The sequence below is a fragment of the Anarrhichthys ocellatus genome, unplaced genomic scaffold (genome assembly GCF_004355925.1).
Source record: "Anarrhichthys ocellatus isolate YVR2014 unplaced genomic scaffold, GSC_Weel_1.0 scaffold40, whole genome shotgun sequence".
Taxonomy (NCBI): domain Eukaryota; kingdom Metazoa; phylum Chordata; class Actinopteri; order Perciformes; family Anarhichadidae; genus Anarrhichthys; species Anarrhichthys ocellatus.
The window spans coordinates 318,605-332,081 of record NW_022280070.1 but is presented as its reverse complement, the minus strand read 5'-3'; the positions used below and the strand labels follow the sequence as shown (position 1 = coordinate 332,081).

The 13,477-nt window shown below is 40.0% G+C and overlaps 1 protein-coding gene across 2 annotated transcripts in view; it reads right to left on the bottom strand.

Moving 5' to 3' along the window:
- Nucleotides 1–13,477, bottom strand: part of LOC116394739 (protein shisa-8) — an 89,431-nt gene that overhangs the window by 8,244 nt on the left and 67,710 nt on the right. For both annotated transcript variants that reach the window (XM_031868025.1, XM_031868026.1), the window contains one exon: nucleotides 8,242–8,358. In XM_031868025.1, the coding sequence (XP_031723885.1) occupies nucleotides 8,242–8,358 (117 nt within the window). The remainder of the gene's footprint in view (nucleotides 1–8,241; nucleotides 8,359–13,477) is intronic.

Sequence of the window (13,477 nt, the reverse complement as noted above, 5' to 3'; positions counted from 1 at the left end):
AAGCCAAGGCAAACACGATGAATCCTGCAGGGTGTACATGTGTGTGTATCCATGGAGATGCGAGTGTTTGTACCATATATGATGTATTTGAGCTCTGAACTGTCTACACACACACAGGGGAGTCAAAAACACCAACACAGCACCAGGGAGAAAGGAATAGAGGGAGCGAGACTGAGAATCAAGAAAATAGTCGACAAAACGGGAGAAAAAGGAGGGTGAGTAAGTGAGTGTCGGACAAAATGGGAGATTTGTTGGGAGTAAAAATAGAGTGGGTTCAGCGTGTCGAGTCAGATTAGTCTGAGCTCCCTGAGTGGAACTCGACTCTGCTGTTCATCACCACTGCCCCCCCCACACACCCTACACACACACTGCCCTAAAGATACTAACAACCTTGTTTGCTTAGCCCTGCTTTATTGGTCCGTTTTTCCTGGAGAGAAATAAAAACATTCTTCTCTATGATGATTTTTATTTGGGTCTTTTTTCGTTCTTGCAAACACTTATTGCTCTGAATCATACTGCCTCTTAGACTTGCTATCTTTCAATTTCTTAACATCTGCCTTCCTCATATGATAACAGGACGCAGCTGCTATCAGCTTGTACTACATGTTTATGACAAAGTACATCTGTCTGTTTGTTTTTATCTGTTTGTGTGCCTGCGGGTCGGATCTTATCATTATTACACTCCAAACAGGAACATAATAATATGATTGTGTCAATTGTCTGGTCTGAAGATGTATGACCTGTTGAGTTTAATCTGTTGTAATGAATGTCGATGAATGTGCCTTAGTGTTAACGCATGCGTGTGTGACAGAGAGACACTTACACACATACATTTCACGGTGTTCTGAGACATTCGTTCTGAGCATATTTGGCGTGCTGTATATTTGCACCACTGGACTGCTTAAGCTCTGAGTTTTCTGCATGCAGTTTCAAGAAAATAGAGCTTTGCAAGGAGAGTCTTTGGACAATATTCATTTCAACAACAACAAAATAATTCATCCATTGGCTAGATTTATTTGTTAGAAAAGCTTAGCAGAGGCCTGTGTTGTCCTCTGTAGCCACTGCTCTTTATTCACTCAGCCAAGATGACTGAGAACATTTATTCTTATATTTGTATTTTCAGAAAACACCTCGAGGACTAATCTCACATTCCCTTAAGTCAAGAAACTGTCCAATGCTATCACTGTCTGGTAATTGCTTATTGAACACTTCAAATGTGGGTCCATTGTATAACTCCAGGGCACTTCAACAGGAGCTGTTGAGGAAGGCGACAGAGTCACCAGCAATCATTCAGTAAAATTCTCCAAGCTGTTCCAAAGATTTAAATACAATCCATCTTTTCTCAATGTACCATCAAATTAAGCAAGTGGCATTGCAACTATTTAAATAGTTGTTTATCTCAAAGGATGTCTGCATATCCATTCTCATAACATGACAAAGCCGCCTGCGTTTAACTTGAACTTTAACCATTTGGTTTATCGATAATAACTGGTTTATTGATGAAAGATGTTAAACATTTTAAAGGAGACATATCATTCTCATTTTCAGATTCATACTTGTATTTTGGGTTTCTACTTGAACATGATTACATGCTTTAATGTTCAAAAAAGACATTATTTATCTCATACGGTCTGTCTGAATATACCTGTATTCACCCTCTGTCTGAAACACTCCTGTCTCTTTAAGCCCCCCCTACCAGAAAAAAAACAGTATGCTCTGATTGGTCAGCGTTTTAACGATCTGTTAGCACTGACAACAAGGCAAAGGCCATTTGCTGCATTGTTTTGATGGCAGGAAATTTTTAAATATAGCAGCGAGTAATGGAACAAGAAGGTTGGATGATCACATAGATGCAATTATTTTTGACTGAATTCTTCATTGAAATGAGAATTTGTTTGGCCGTAAACAGATACACCAGTTGTTCATCTGTTGTGTTTCTGACAAAATAATGTTTGCTGTCACATTAAAATGCACTTGGTGGTACCATGGTCCTAAGGATTATAAAGGATTATTACAAAACTGACAAACATATATTTGCCGACCTCCAGTGTTTTGACATCGCCTTGCTGCAGTGATGTAGAAGTGTACTCCCCGGTGTGTCAGTACACTGTGACATCACTGTTGGCTGTGGTTACAAAGCTAACCGAACTCAGTGAGCAGTGATGCTGAGGTGAAAGAAACTTGAAACTTTTACGTTACTCTTTGAACCGAGAAGCACTTCTGTGCCACAACAAGTAGATCAACCTTTGGACAGTTATGAGAGACGGAGAAAGAACAATTAACTGTATCACTTTAATTGTTTAAACGACAGAGATTTAGGAGGTATAATTAAGTATCACATTATTGATGTCTAAGAATTAGGAGAATGAACAGAAAAATTGCTCTGCTTTAATTTAAATTTTGCAAAATGGTGATGAACGTGTTCGGGATTATTGTGTATTTGTGTCTGTGGATTCCTATATTTACGTACATGTGTGAGCAAATGTGGACGGGTAACAAAGAATCCATTTACATACATCATTTGCACATTGAAGAGGGAATAAGCCGCTTGATGTGTATGCGTCTGTGCAGCAAAGTGCATCATGTGGTTTTGGCAGCTTTTACCAGCTGCCTGTTTGTCACGATGCCGTGAAGATGCATGTTTGACATTGGTACTGTTGCTACAAATGCAGGTTTTATACGCAGAGTGTTCTACAAGGTTTTGAATATATGTAAATAGATATGTTTTGTGCAGTTGTATTGTTGTTTTTCAGTTTTGTGTCAGTTATTCATTATGGACCTGGTGACTCTGTTTTTGGTGTAATATACTGCAGCTGAATTTGAGAGAAAATTGGTTCAAATCTCTGGACAGGGCGGGAGAATCTGGGACGGCACAAAAACAATGAATTAAACACAGCCTTCCTTCCCACAACAACTGCTGTTGCTGTCCATTAGAGTGTTTCCACAAATGTTGCCAGGAGGAGCACCTGACAGCAGGGTCCTCTGTGACAGTATTGTGTGCCTTCCTCTCCATTTCACAGACTCTCCATCTGCTCATTCTTTCTCTCGCTTCTCTTGTTATCCAATCTTTCCATCTGTATTTCATTTATTCCGTGCTCTTCAACAACATCAGCTTCTGCTCTCTATCCAGCAGAAGCCTAAAGCGAGGCCCGTGGGCCCAATCTGGGCCACCACATTATAACTGCAGAAGGTGGGCCCTCTAACGGAGTTTGACAGCACACTGATATTGTATTTGGTCTATTTTGAGTGCCATTCAATTATGCTCAGCACTCTTATATTTCCTCCTTTTCCACATTTTCCATGACAGTGTCCTGTACCTGTTCTACACTTCATTGCAGCTATATGATGTCTTTTACTGAGTGAAATATTTAAACCCCAGATGCTAATACTCTCATGGCTGCACCACTACCTCAAATAGAAACATTCAATGACGTTTGCACTACTTAATGCAGATTTCAATATAATTCAGACTGACATATTTAGTACTTCACTTTGAGATCTCCATCCCACCTCATAAAATATAGTGAAGAAAATGTTAAAATGTCCTCACTAGTCTCCACAGGTACTCCAAAGTAAAGATACCCTATCTTGAAGTGCAAAACATAAAAAAAACAACTTTGAACCAGAGGAGTTCCTTCTACTTCAAAGCTATCTTTTGGGGGACATGAGATCACTCCAGTTCATGTAGTCATGAAGGAAATCCCCAAACTTATTTTTTCCCATTATGTGACCTGAAGCGCATGCTAAAAAATGCAGCAAACGCACTGCAAAAATATCGAATAAAAATATCTAAAAATTGAATCCCAGAAGGTGGAGTCCGAGCGTCCTAGCAAACAGTCTTTCGCACCCTCTTCGAGAATATCCATCGACCTTTCTTATGTTTTCTTTTCTCTTCCTGGAACCCTGACACTCAACTGAGTGGAGCTCTATGGTTCACACATACAGTGATTGTTAATATTGGCTTCCTTAAGACCAAACCAGGGAATCTAAATTCTACAATGTAAGTTTATCTCTTCCTCCTCTCGCTTCACTCTCCTTGTTCATTTCATTCACGTCCTCTCTCTCTCTCTTTCACACTCTAAACTTTCGCATCTTTATCCAACATTTTTCTCAGCCTGTCGGTCCACCTGTCCTGCTTTAATGAAGACAGATATATCAGAGCTGCTTGAGCCGGAGTCCTGCTGCTACACCTGGCACAGGTCGCCGTCAGAGAGTCCTGGCATCTTTGACCTGTTATGCCCTTCTTCTTTTTTATTGCCCCCTTTTGTACTTACTGCTTCCTTTTGTCACATTTCACCTCTTGCGTCTTGCTAGGCACAAGATGTTTTAGAGAACAAACGTGTCAACAGCTGCATTAAGCGCCAACGTGTTAATGAAGTTTTTAAAGCAGCTTGGTCCAGGTACCTTCTGTTTCAGCTGGCAAATGGCCGGCTATCCCACACAAACTGTTGTGTGTCCTAGCCATGACTTTGTCCACACAGCCAGGGTCTCTGGACCTGGTTCCTTGTTTATTCCCCAGCAAAGGAACTGATAAGTATGTGTGAAAAGATGATTGGACTGTGTGTGCGTTCACGTTTCTCTCCATGTGAGCGCATTCTAAGGACACAATGAGAACAAATAATGATAAAAAAACAAAGCTTGAGGTACAACTAACAACAATAGAAATGGAAATGCTGTGTAAACCTCTGTAATGTTAGAGGTGCACTAACCTTATTTAAAACCACTTTTAGTTTCATTTATAGATAATTTATTTGATTGATACTCAATTCTAGTGTAATTTTTAGAGATGCCAAATAAACACTTTAAATAAAAATATGACTGAAATATTCTTATTTATTTTTACCCAAATTAAAGCAAAGGACCTAGCCCTAAGTAGTCTGTGCAGTCCTCCACTGACTGTATACAACGTGCCCCATTAACCTCCAGTAAGAAGATGATGCAGACTGCATGTAGCCTGAGAGGCAACATTCTGGGCATAAAAGTCCCTATTTTACTTTTGATATTTTTGTTTGTTTTCATGCCATTTTCATAATTTGTAATCTAATATTGTGTGAACCTATGTTGCATAATGCACGCAGGTGTAAGCACGAATGACGGCGGCGAGAAACGGAAAACAACAGAGACAATAAAAGAAAAAGACAAGTTAAGAGTGTGTCTGAGAGTATCCAATGTATAACAATTGTTAATGTAACATGTGTGTGTGTGTGTGTGTGCGTGTGTGTGTGTTGTACATGTTTTGTGTTTGCTGTTAGGTGCATCATTCAGAGCACGTGGACCCACAGATTCAAAGGATCATTGTTTCTGATAGCAGAAAGTACAACACACAAGAACTATAAAAGAAGAATGAATACAGAAGATGCATATATGTGTGTGTGTGTGTGTGTGTGTGTGTGTGTGTGTGTGTGTGTGTGTGCGCGCACGCGTGTGTGTGTGCGCGCACGCGTGTGTGTGTGTCTATGACAGAGAGAGAGAGAGACAAAACTGTAAAACAGATGTGCACAAAGAGGAGCGGTTCGTTGTCTGTGTGTCATCAAACAGAAACAGAACTGAATACGGAGACGTCGAGAGAGAGAGAGGTGAGAAAGGAGCACTGCACCTCAGTGTGTGAAGGATTTGTTATTTGGCGTAGTTTTCAGTGAAATGTGGCTGACTTCTCACACTCATCACTGAGTGGTGGGGGGGGGGGGGGGGGTTGCTGCTGCAATCGGCTTTTGTTTCTCACTCACTGAGCAGAATAATGAGATGAGATTTTCCCTCTTCTGCTCTTCTTCTCTTCAGTTACTTTTCACACTCATTTTGCCATCTTCTTCCTTCTTACTGTCTCAACTGATTAGACGGTACAACATAAAGGCCTTTCTTAGCTAACGACTAAGAGACGGTGAGAATATAAAAAGAGCAGTGGATAGTGTTTCAATCGATAAATAGAGGAGAAAGGTGCCTTAAACTGTTTTAATTAATGAGGGTAATTGAAATGTATACATTGAGAAATTAACTGTCTCTTTCTTCTTATGATGGGGGAGGGCAAATTAAGAGTTAAAGGAAAAGGATTTTGATGAAGAGAAAAAGAAACAATTGTGTTTAATAATAGACTGAACAGCCTGCTGAACCAACACAACCAATGTCTTCTGTCTTTGGTTTTTCTTGTTTAAAAGGTCACAAATCATGTGTAAACAGGTAACTCATGCTTTGTGCCTCGTGGCTGTATGCTTCCTCCAACCAGTCAAGTTGCATTTTACAAAATGTCACCACTTCCTCTTATTACCCAATTAGAGATGTGTGTGAAATGTATATAATTAGCATATGACGTCTTGAGCAATGGGCAAAAACATATGTTGTGACTTCACAGTGACCTTGATCTTTGAACCTCCAAATTATAAACAGTTCATCTCTGAGTCCAAATATGAAGTCATTCCCTCCAGGCATTCCTGAGGCATAAAAGGCCCAGCTCATGACTAGCTCATCCACTGTGTTGTCGCTGGCTAGAAATCAGAAGCCTGCTTTGTCTACCACTGTCGGAAGTCAAGGACCAATTAAAATATTAGTACATCTGCCATTGTGATGTGTACATTCATGTGGGTATTTTCTCAGTGCCATTGTGTTTCTGCGTGTGAGGGAGAAAGAGAGTGAGAAGACAAAAGGCAGAAGCTAAACTTGAGGCCTCTAACTGCTGCTGCATTACTAATGTTGTGTGTGCATTGTATCCTTTCTTTTAAATTGTGAACCAGTTGAGTTCCCAGTCCAGCATTAGTTATGTCATCATCAGCAGTAAATTTATACCATCATCATAACTTGTTTTCCACAGCTGATTCACAGTAACCATTAACAGAAAGGCGAGCTGTCAATAACTGTCAGCCGTACAGTGGCTGCGCTTTAGGCAGATGACCAACTCGCCAATAACAAACTGAAACAAAGTGATTTTTGTCATGCAATACAATTATCCTCATATTTGCTTTGTTCAATAAAGGAATTCCCCAGTTTCATAACGTATTATAAAACAGATTATGTCCTCAGTTCGAAGTAAACAGCATGCAGCCACTCATATAAATATACTGTCAATACATATTGTACACTGTTTAGTTCTGTCTATTGGTTTGTGTAGTCCATTGGTTTTAGCGCAAAAAGGCACAGCTGCTGTGTTTTTAATCTCCATCGACCTGCTAATCTCCGGTTCAGCAGTGACAGCTTCTCAGTGAGGTGCGTGATGTTCAGCTGCAGAGGACAGAATAAGAGGTTACATTGATTCTGTGCTTCACCATGAGCCTGACTTAAGTTTACAGTCTTGTACTTGTGCTGTTCATTTCACCGCACAGAGCTTTGCAAACAGCTTTTTCTTCCAACTCAACAAAGACGTTTTTTTTTTTCCATTTGTGCCTCAACTCACTCGAGTTTGTTTCTTCAAATATTCTTCAAATATTCTTCAAATATTAAATACATTCCCACTGTTGGGGCAAACAAAGATTTGGGGAAGTGACATTATTGAAATCAGGTTGTGGTGTTGTCTTGTGAGTGGACTGTTCATGCTCTCCGCTTGTCAGTGACCGTGTCACCATCGGCCCAAGTCCTATGAAGACACCACAACAGCAAGTATAGGAAGCGTTCAGGTGATCTCATGGAGATGTCCCTCCAGCCAGCTCACGGAAAAGTTAGGACACGTGGTCGTGGACATTATGCACAAAAATAGATATTCTAATGTTATTAGAATAATGTTATTATTCCATGTTATTTTAGAACAAATATTCAAACATCAATTTTGACAAGCCTAACTGCTGCCAACATGCATGCGCGGAATGCCAGACAGACATGGAACCTCAATGCATGCGTGTCCATGCGACAGGCAGAAGTCCGCAGCTGTCCGTGAACACAGGGCATGGAAATTATGTCCGAGGTTTTACACAGTCATATTTACATCATGGCTGCTGTCAGCTAATGTAACATGGAGAAATCTTAAATCAGCCACAGAAGTCAGTCTCATTACAAAATCATTATCCTAATTGGTGCTTGCTCTCCCTTCACCACTTTCCCACTCAGTGTGTGTACCAATATGGGGACATTTAGAGTTTTTCCTCATCCTACTTCAAGTTTGTTTATACTGTACAGTATTTGAGCTCACTGGCCTCTTTAAAGTAAGTATGTGTTCTGTGTCCCTCTTGATACACACCATTCGATTTATCCTTTGTATATCTATCTAGTCGCTGTGTGTGTGTGTGTGTGTGTGTGTGTGTGTGTGTGTATCCTACTCACCCACGGCCTTGAGCGAGGTGTACTTGTTGAAGCCAATTCCCAGGTTGTTGTGAGGGTGAGACAAGGCCATGGCTGGGCCCAGGGGAGACAAGGCTGCGTTGTTCAAATGGTTATGATCTGAGGGAGAAAGAGAAAGTTTCCATTTAAATCTTGTGCACATAAAAAACAAAATACATTTCTGAGGTGTCAGCCAGAGGAAATGCAAATCAGTCGATGATTCCATCAACTAGCGTTTTGAGAATATTCTCAAGAGGGAGTAACAATATTACAAGTCCTCTGTAGATCAGGGCCTTTTAGGATTGATTCTGACTTAAGATGACATTAATGTTGTCGTCCTCTAAACACAATGTTTGCACACAGTATCCCAAATGTGACATACATGTCTTTCTTTTGGAGAATGGATGTCATGGTTAGCTGAAGCTAACATTTTGCATATTCTATCAGCCCTCATTACATACTGTTTCTGCTTATATGAGCAGTATTATATGAATACATGTATTTATAAGGCCTTTAGCTGTGCAGGTTGCATAAGAAAGAACTTAATGTATGTAGGCCTACCGTTAAAATACACACATGGACAGCTGACGAGCAAAATAACAAACCTGTAATGTAAACATATACATGTCTCCTTAGTGTGCTTTCTTTATGAGAAATTATGACTATATGATTCAGAGTTTAAATCTTTGTATCATTGTCCAAAATCCGAATCCAAAATCGGAAAAATTAAAAAAAAAAAAATGAAACTTTATGCAAATTTATGCAAATCAAAAACAGGAAATTAAAATATGGGCCAGGGACTGAATTTCATTTTGATATTTATGTCTTCACTGTGGGCAGCAATCTGAGCTCTGTTCTATATTTGTTTACATTTTGGAAAATTTATATGTTTTGCTGTGTTCCATTGAATGTACTGACAACTAATTTTCAAAAAACGTATGTTGATGTTTAAGTACATATTCATTACATTAAAGCTACCATCACCAAAGTGCATTTGCTGCAAGTTTATCAAGTGCAGGATACAAATGAGTCGTCCTGGTCACACAAATCTGACACATTAAAAATCTAAATCAAATTTAATCTTTGGCCCGTTTTTTTCATAATTCTTTTTTTTTTTACTTGAGAATAAAATCCAAAGTATGACAAACAAGCTGATTTTTGTTGTCGTTTTTGTGTTGGGTTCATCAATGAATAATTAAATAATGACATGTTTCATGTGATCCTGTGTGTTTTTATATGGCACTTGAGATGTATTGACAATTTGATGAGCGAACCTATAAAAAGTTAGTACAGACAGACAAAGTTAGTCACTAGCTGGTGAACGCAGTGGAGCATTTAGTAGCTTAAGAGCCAGATTTATTTTCCCCTCTGGTGTTGGTGGAGACCAAAACAGATCTAAAAGGAGAGTGAACATTGGAGGTGCATTGAACAGCTGCTGCTAAATTGATTAATGTAAGTTAAATTAGTAAACGTAGTGACAGCAGTGACAGTTTCATATGAAAAACATGAATTAAACAAAGTTTCAAACAACGAATATGTCGACACTTTCAACTCTAAAACTTCAACTGATTCCCACTAGGTTAGAAAAACCCTCGCGCACACACACACACGCCTAAACAAAGCCACAAACCTGACACCCACGTCCACCAGCCCCATGATGACTGGGACGCATCAGTGAGAATGGAGCGAAGGGGGAAAAAGGAGAGCGAGGCGGAGAGAGAGCGGGCGAGGCAGGGAGAAAGCCAGGGAGCGAGGGATGTGACACCAGCGCTGACTGATTGAATTAGAAATAGATCTTCACTTCCCCGTGTAATAGATATGCAGTGATGACACGCTGTGTGCGGCATGGAGGGCAGCGATGCATGACTGTGTGTTGTAATTTAATGCGTGTGCAGCTGTGTGTGTGTGTGTAAAATGTGAGTTGTTATTGTCTTATGTGAACTGCTGGTAGGCTACCACATGCTCTTCTAACTCATTCATCTGCCAACTCTTCAAAAATAGAATTTTAAAGGTGCATGACACGCAAGCAAATTAACACAAATATAAGCAATATAAAAAAAAGTTTTTCAGGAACATTTTAGGTCATCGCGTAAACTTGCTAAATCCCAAATTCAGAGCATATTTAGCGGTTTGCAGATTTAGGGGTTTGCCTTCACATGGCTCTTAACATGGCGACAGCTGAGCTGGCGGCTAGCAGCAAACGTTGCTAACAACACGCTACGACGCGGTGGGTTGTGACAGTGTTATCAGTGGTAACCGCTGTGGGAGCTCAGTGGCGGTGTTTGTATCTGATTGTATTTTCTTATTTTATTCGTATTTCTCTGTGATCGGGACGTTTCGCGCACATATAAAGGGAAGCTACTAAAATGGTGGCCACAGCGTTGAAAAGAAACGCTAATATAGCGAGGCAAAATGCCAAGTGGACAAAGTTTCTTCCAAAAAAAGTGTGCGACCGACAAATCCTGCTCGTTCTGCCTTTAACAACAACATTTAAAAGAACAGCTTTTGCTCTTTAAGTGTCCTACATTCATGTTTTCAAGCATTCTTCTACCGAACCAACAACAGTGGAAATAACGAGAGAGAGAGAGAGAGAGAGAGAGAGAGAGAGAGAGAGAGAGAGAGAGAGAGAGAAAGAGGAGATGTACCATTGTATATCCTGTATAGCCTGCTTTGACAATACTGTACAAAATAACAGTCATGCCAATAAGGCATGGGATGTGATAAGGTATATGGGATTAACAAGAGACGCTGTGCGACCATTTATTCGTTCTGTAAAGATGGAAACTGCTGAACTGTCTCAAACAACTTACCGATTTCTCTATTTTTATTCAGAGTGAAAAGGTAATTATAAAAGTTATCATGAACACGACACAGTGAAAAGGCCATTTCTCCATTAATGCTACAGCAGGGTAGAACAGTTCAGAAAATAAGTATCTGTGCCCATAAAATAATTTATATTTTTTATAATAAATAAAACAACAAATATCACACATAAAAATGCCATTTTGCCTCTGTAGGAGTGATACTAATTAATTATTAACACTCCTACAGTATTCCTAATTAAAATTAGGGACTTGGCATTTTAAATAAGTCTGCATAAATTGAATTTTTCCACTTGAGTGCAGCAAAATTAGCAGTAAACACAACATCAGTTGATATGGCTTACGTGTTAGCAATCAGTGGCCTATTTACACTTCAAGCAGATACGAAGACATATTAGCATTCATTTGAAGTCGTGTTTCTGTCCACCTGATGAACATACATCACATTTTCACTCTTCTTTTAGCTCAATGTTTGATCTCCTCCAGCTCTTCATTGAAATATCTGGTTCTTAAGCTTGTTAATGCTCCACTATGTCCACCGGCATGTTTCGAACTATGTGTGTCTGTTGTTAGAGCAGGTAGCATACTGTAAGTTTTACTAAGTGGTCGTGCATAGTCTAGTAGTGGGCCGTAGAATGTAAACAATGAGCTGAATGAAGCTGCGTAGAACTGAGGGGGCTGCGGAGTTATCTATGGGACTCTCACCTTTCACAATACACATAATGATTTTATACAATAGTACAATAGGAATATCAATTACTGCAGCTTCATTGTCTGGATTAGGTTCAGTGGACATGATAAGCTCACTCAGGGAGGTCAAATATTTTTCTTCATATGATTTGGGAACTGCACATGGGATACCAAAGACCCATCTTTTTGCAACTGAATTGAATTTCTCTTTGCGAACAGAGTGAATTTCCATTTTAACACGTCATGTTCACTTTATGAGCTGTCAGGTCAGCTGCCAGTTTTTATGCGTAATTGCGTATGGGTTCCTGCTTTAGTCACTTTTCTACTATTCATACGACCAAAATGTAAGAGCAAGAGGGAGCAGATTGAAAGGGAATACATTCTTCCCTGTACTCCGTATTCTTGAATAAATTGTCTCCGATTGTCCTACATTTTCCCTGTGTGTGTGTTCATGAGTGTGTGTGCATTCTTTGATGTACTATAGTATGGAGGCCTCAGAGGAGAAGCACTCATAAGAATTCAAATTTATGTTTATTAAAGAGAAGCAGAGAAGGAAATGAGGACTTAGAGTATATATGAATGGAACTCGCAATGTGTGTGAGTGAGAATAATAATGTTTAGACATGGTTTGGAGCATATTATTAAGGTAGTGTGAGACCTGCATGGCTTGTGCGTGTGTTGTCGTGTTTTTTTTCCGCATGTGCATGCTTTGCTACCAGCATCCATTTGTTTGTGTTTGTTTGTGTGCGCTTGCAAGAGTACTGTGTGTGTGTGTGTGTGTGTGTGTGTGTGTGTGTGTGTGTGTGCAGTAGGCAGCAGAGCACCGCTGGGTGATGGCCTAATTCAGCAGGGCTCAACATCAAAGAGGCAGACTGCTGCAAGGGCTTCAGCCAGCCTTGCTCTGACATGACTACTGTCACACATAGAAAAAGAGAGAGATGGAAGGAAAAGAAGAAAAGAGGAAAATAGATGGAGGGAGGAGAGGGTGGCATGGGTAGCAAGAAGGGAGAAAGGGAGGAGACTTCTGTGTTGTTTAATGCATTGTGCATAAAACTCACAAGGAGAGAGTTTGACTCCGGCCAGCCACGCCGGCTAAGATGAGTGCACTTATAGAACTGTAGGGCACACTGGATGAACAGCCAAGTGGCGTATATGTCACATCGTTTCATGTAAGTGTATCAGAGAAGGAGAGGGAAAGAGAAAAACAAAGGACTGAGAGGGCTGGACAGGTCAAAGGAGGCCACGAAGGAGAACTTTACTTTCTGACACATGTTGAAAAATTCATCCTTGGATTGCACAAGGGTTAGCACATTTTCTATAGGAGTGTGTGACAAAGAGTACAAAGAATGTTCCTCGAGTAATGAACCAGCTGTTTAGGGGACTGGTTGTCCACGTTGGCCAATGTGCACATCAAATTATTAGAGCAGAAGCTACAAAATCATCCACGTGTCCTCATCTGCTGCTTGCAACCAGCATTATCTCACACATTTGAAAACTATCATTTGTAGAAAACCTAAAGATTTTGCTGCAAAAAAAAAAGGAAGAAAAGGAATAGTTAAATAACATAAAGAACATTTTGGGTGATTAACTTGTTTGCTTTCTTGCCGAGTGTTCGATGAGAAAATAAATGCCACTTTCATATCTGTACGCTAAATATGAAGAAGCGTCTGGTTAGCTTAGCTTAGCATGAAGGATAATACACATGTACTTATTGCATAACCTACACA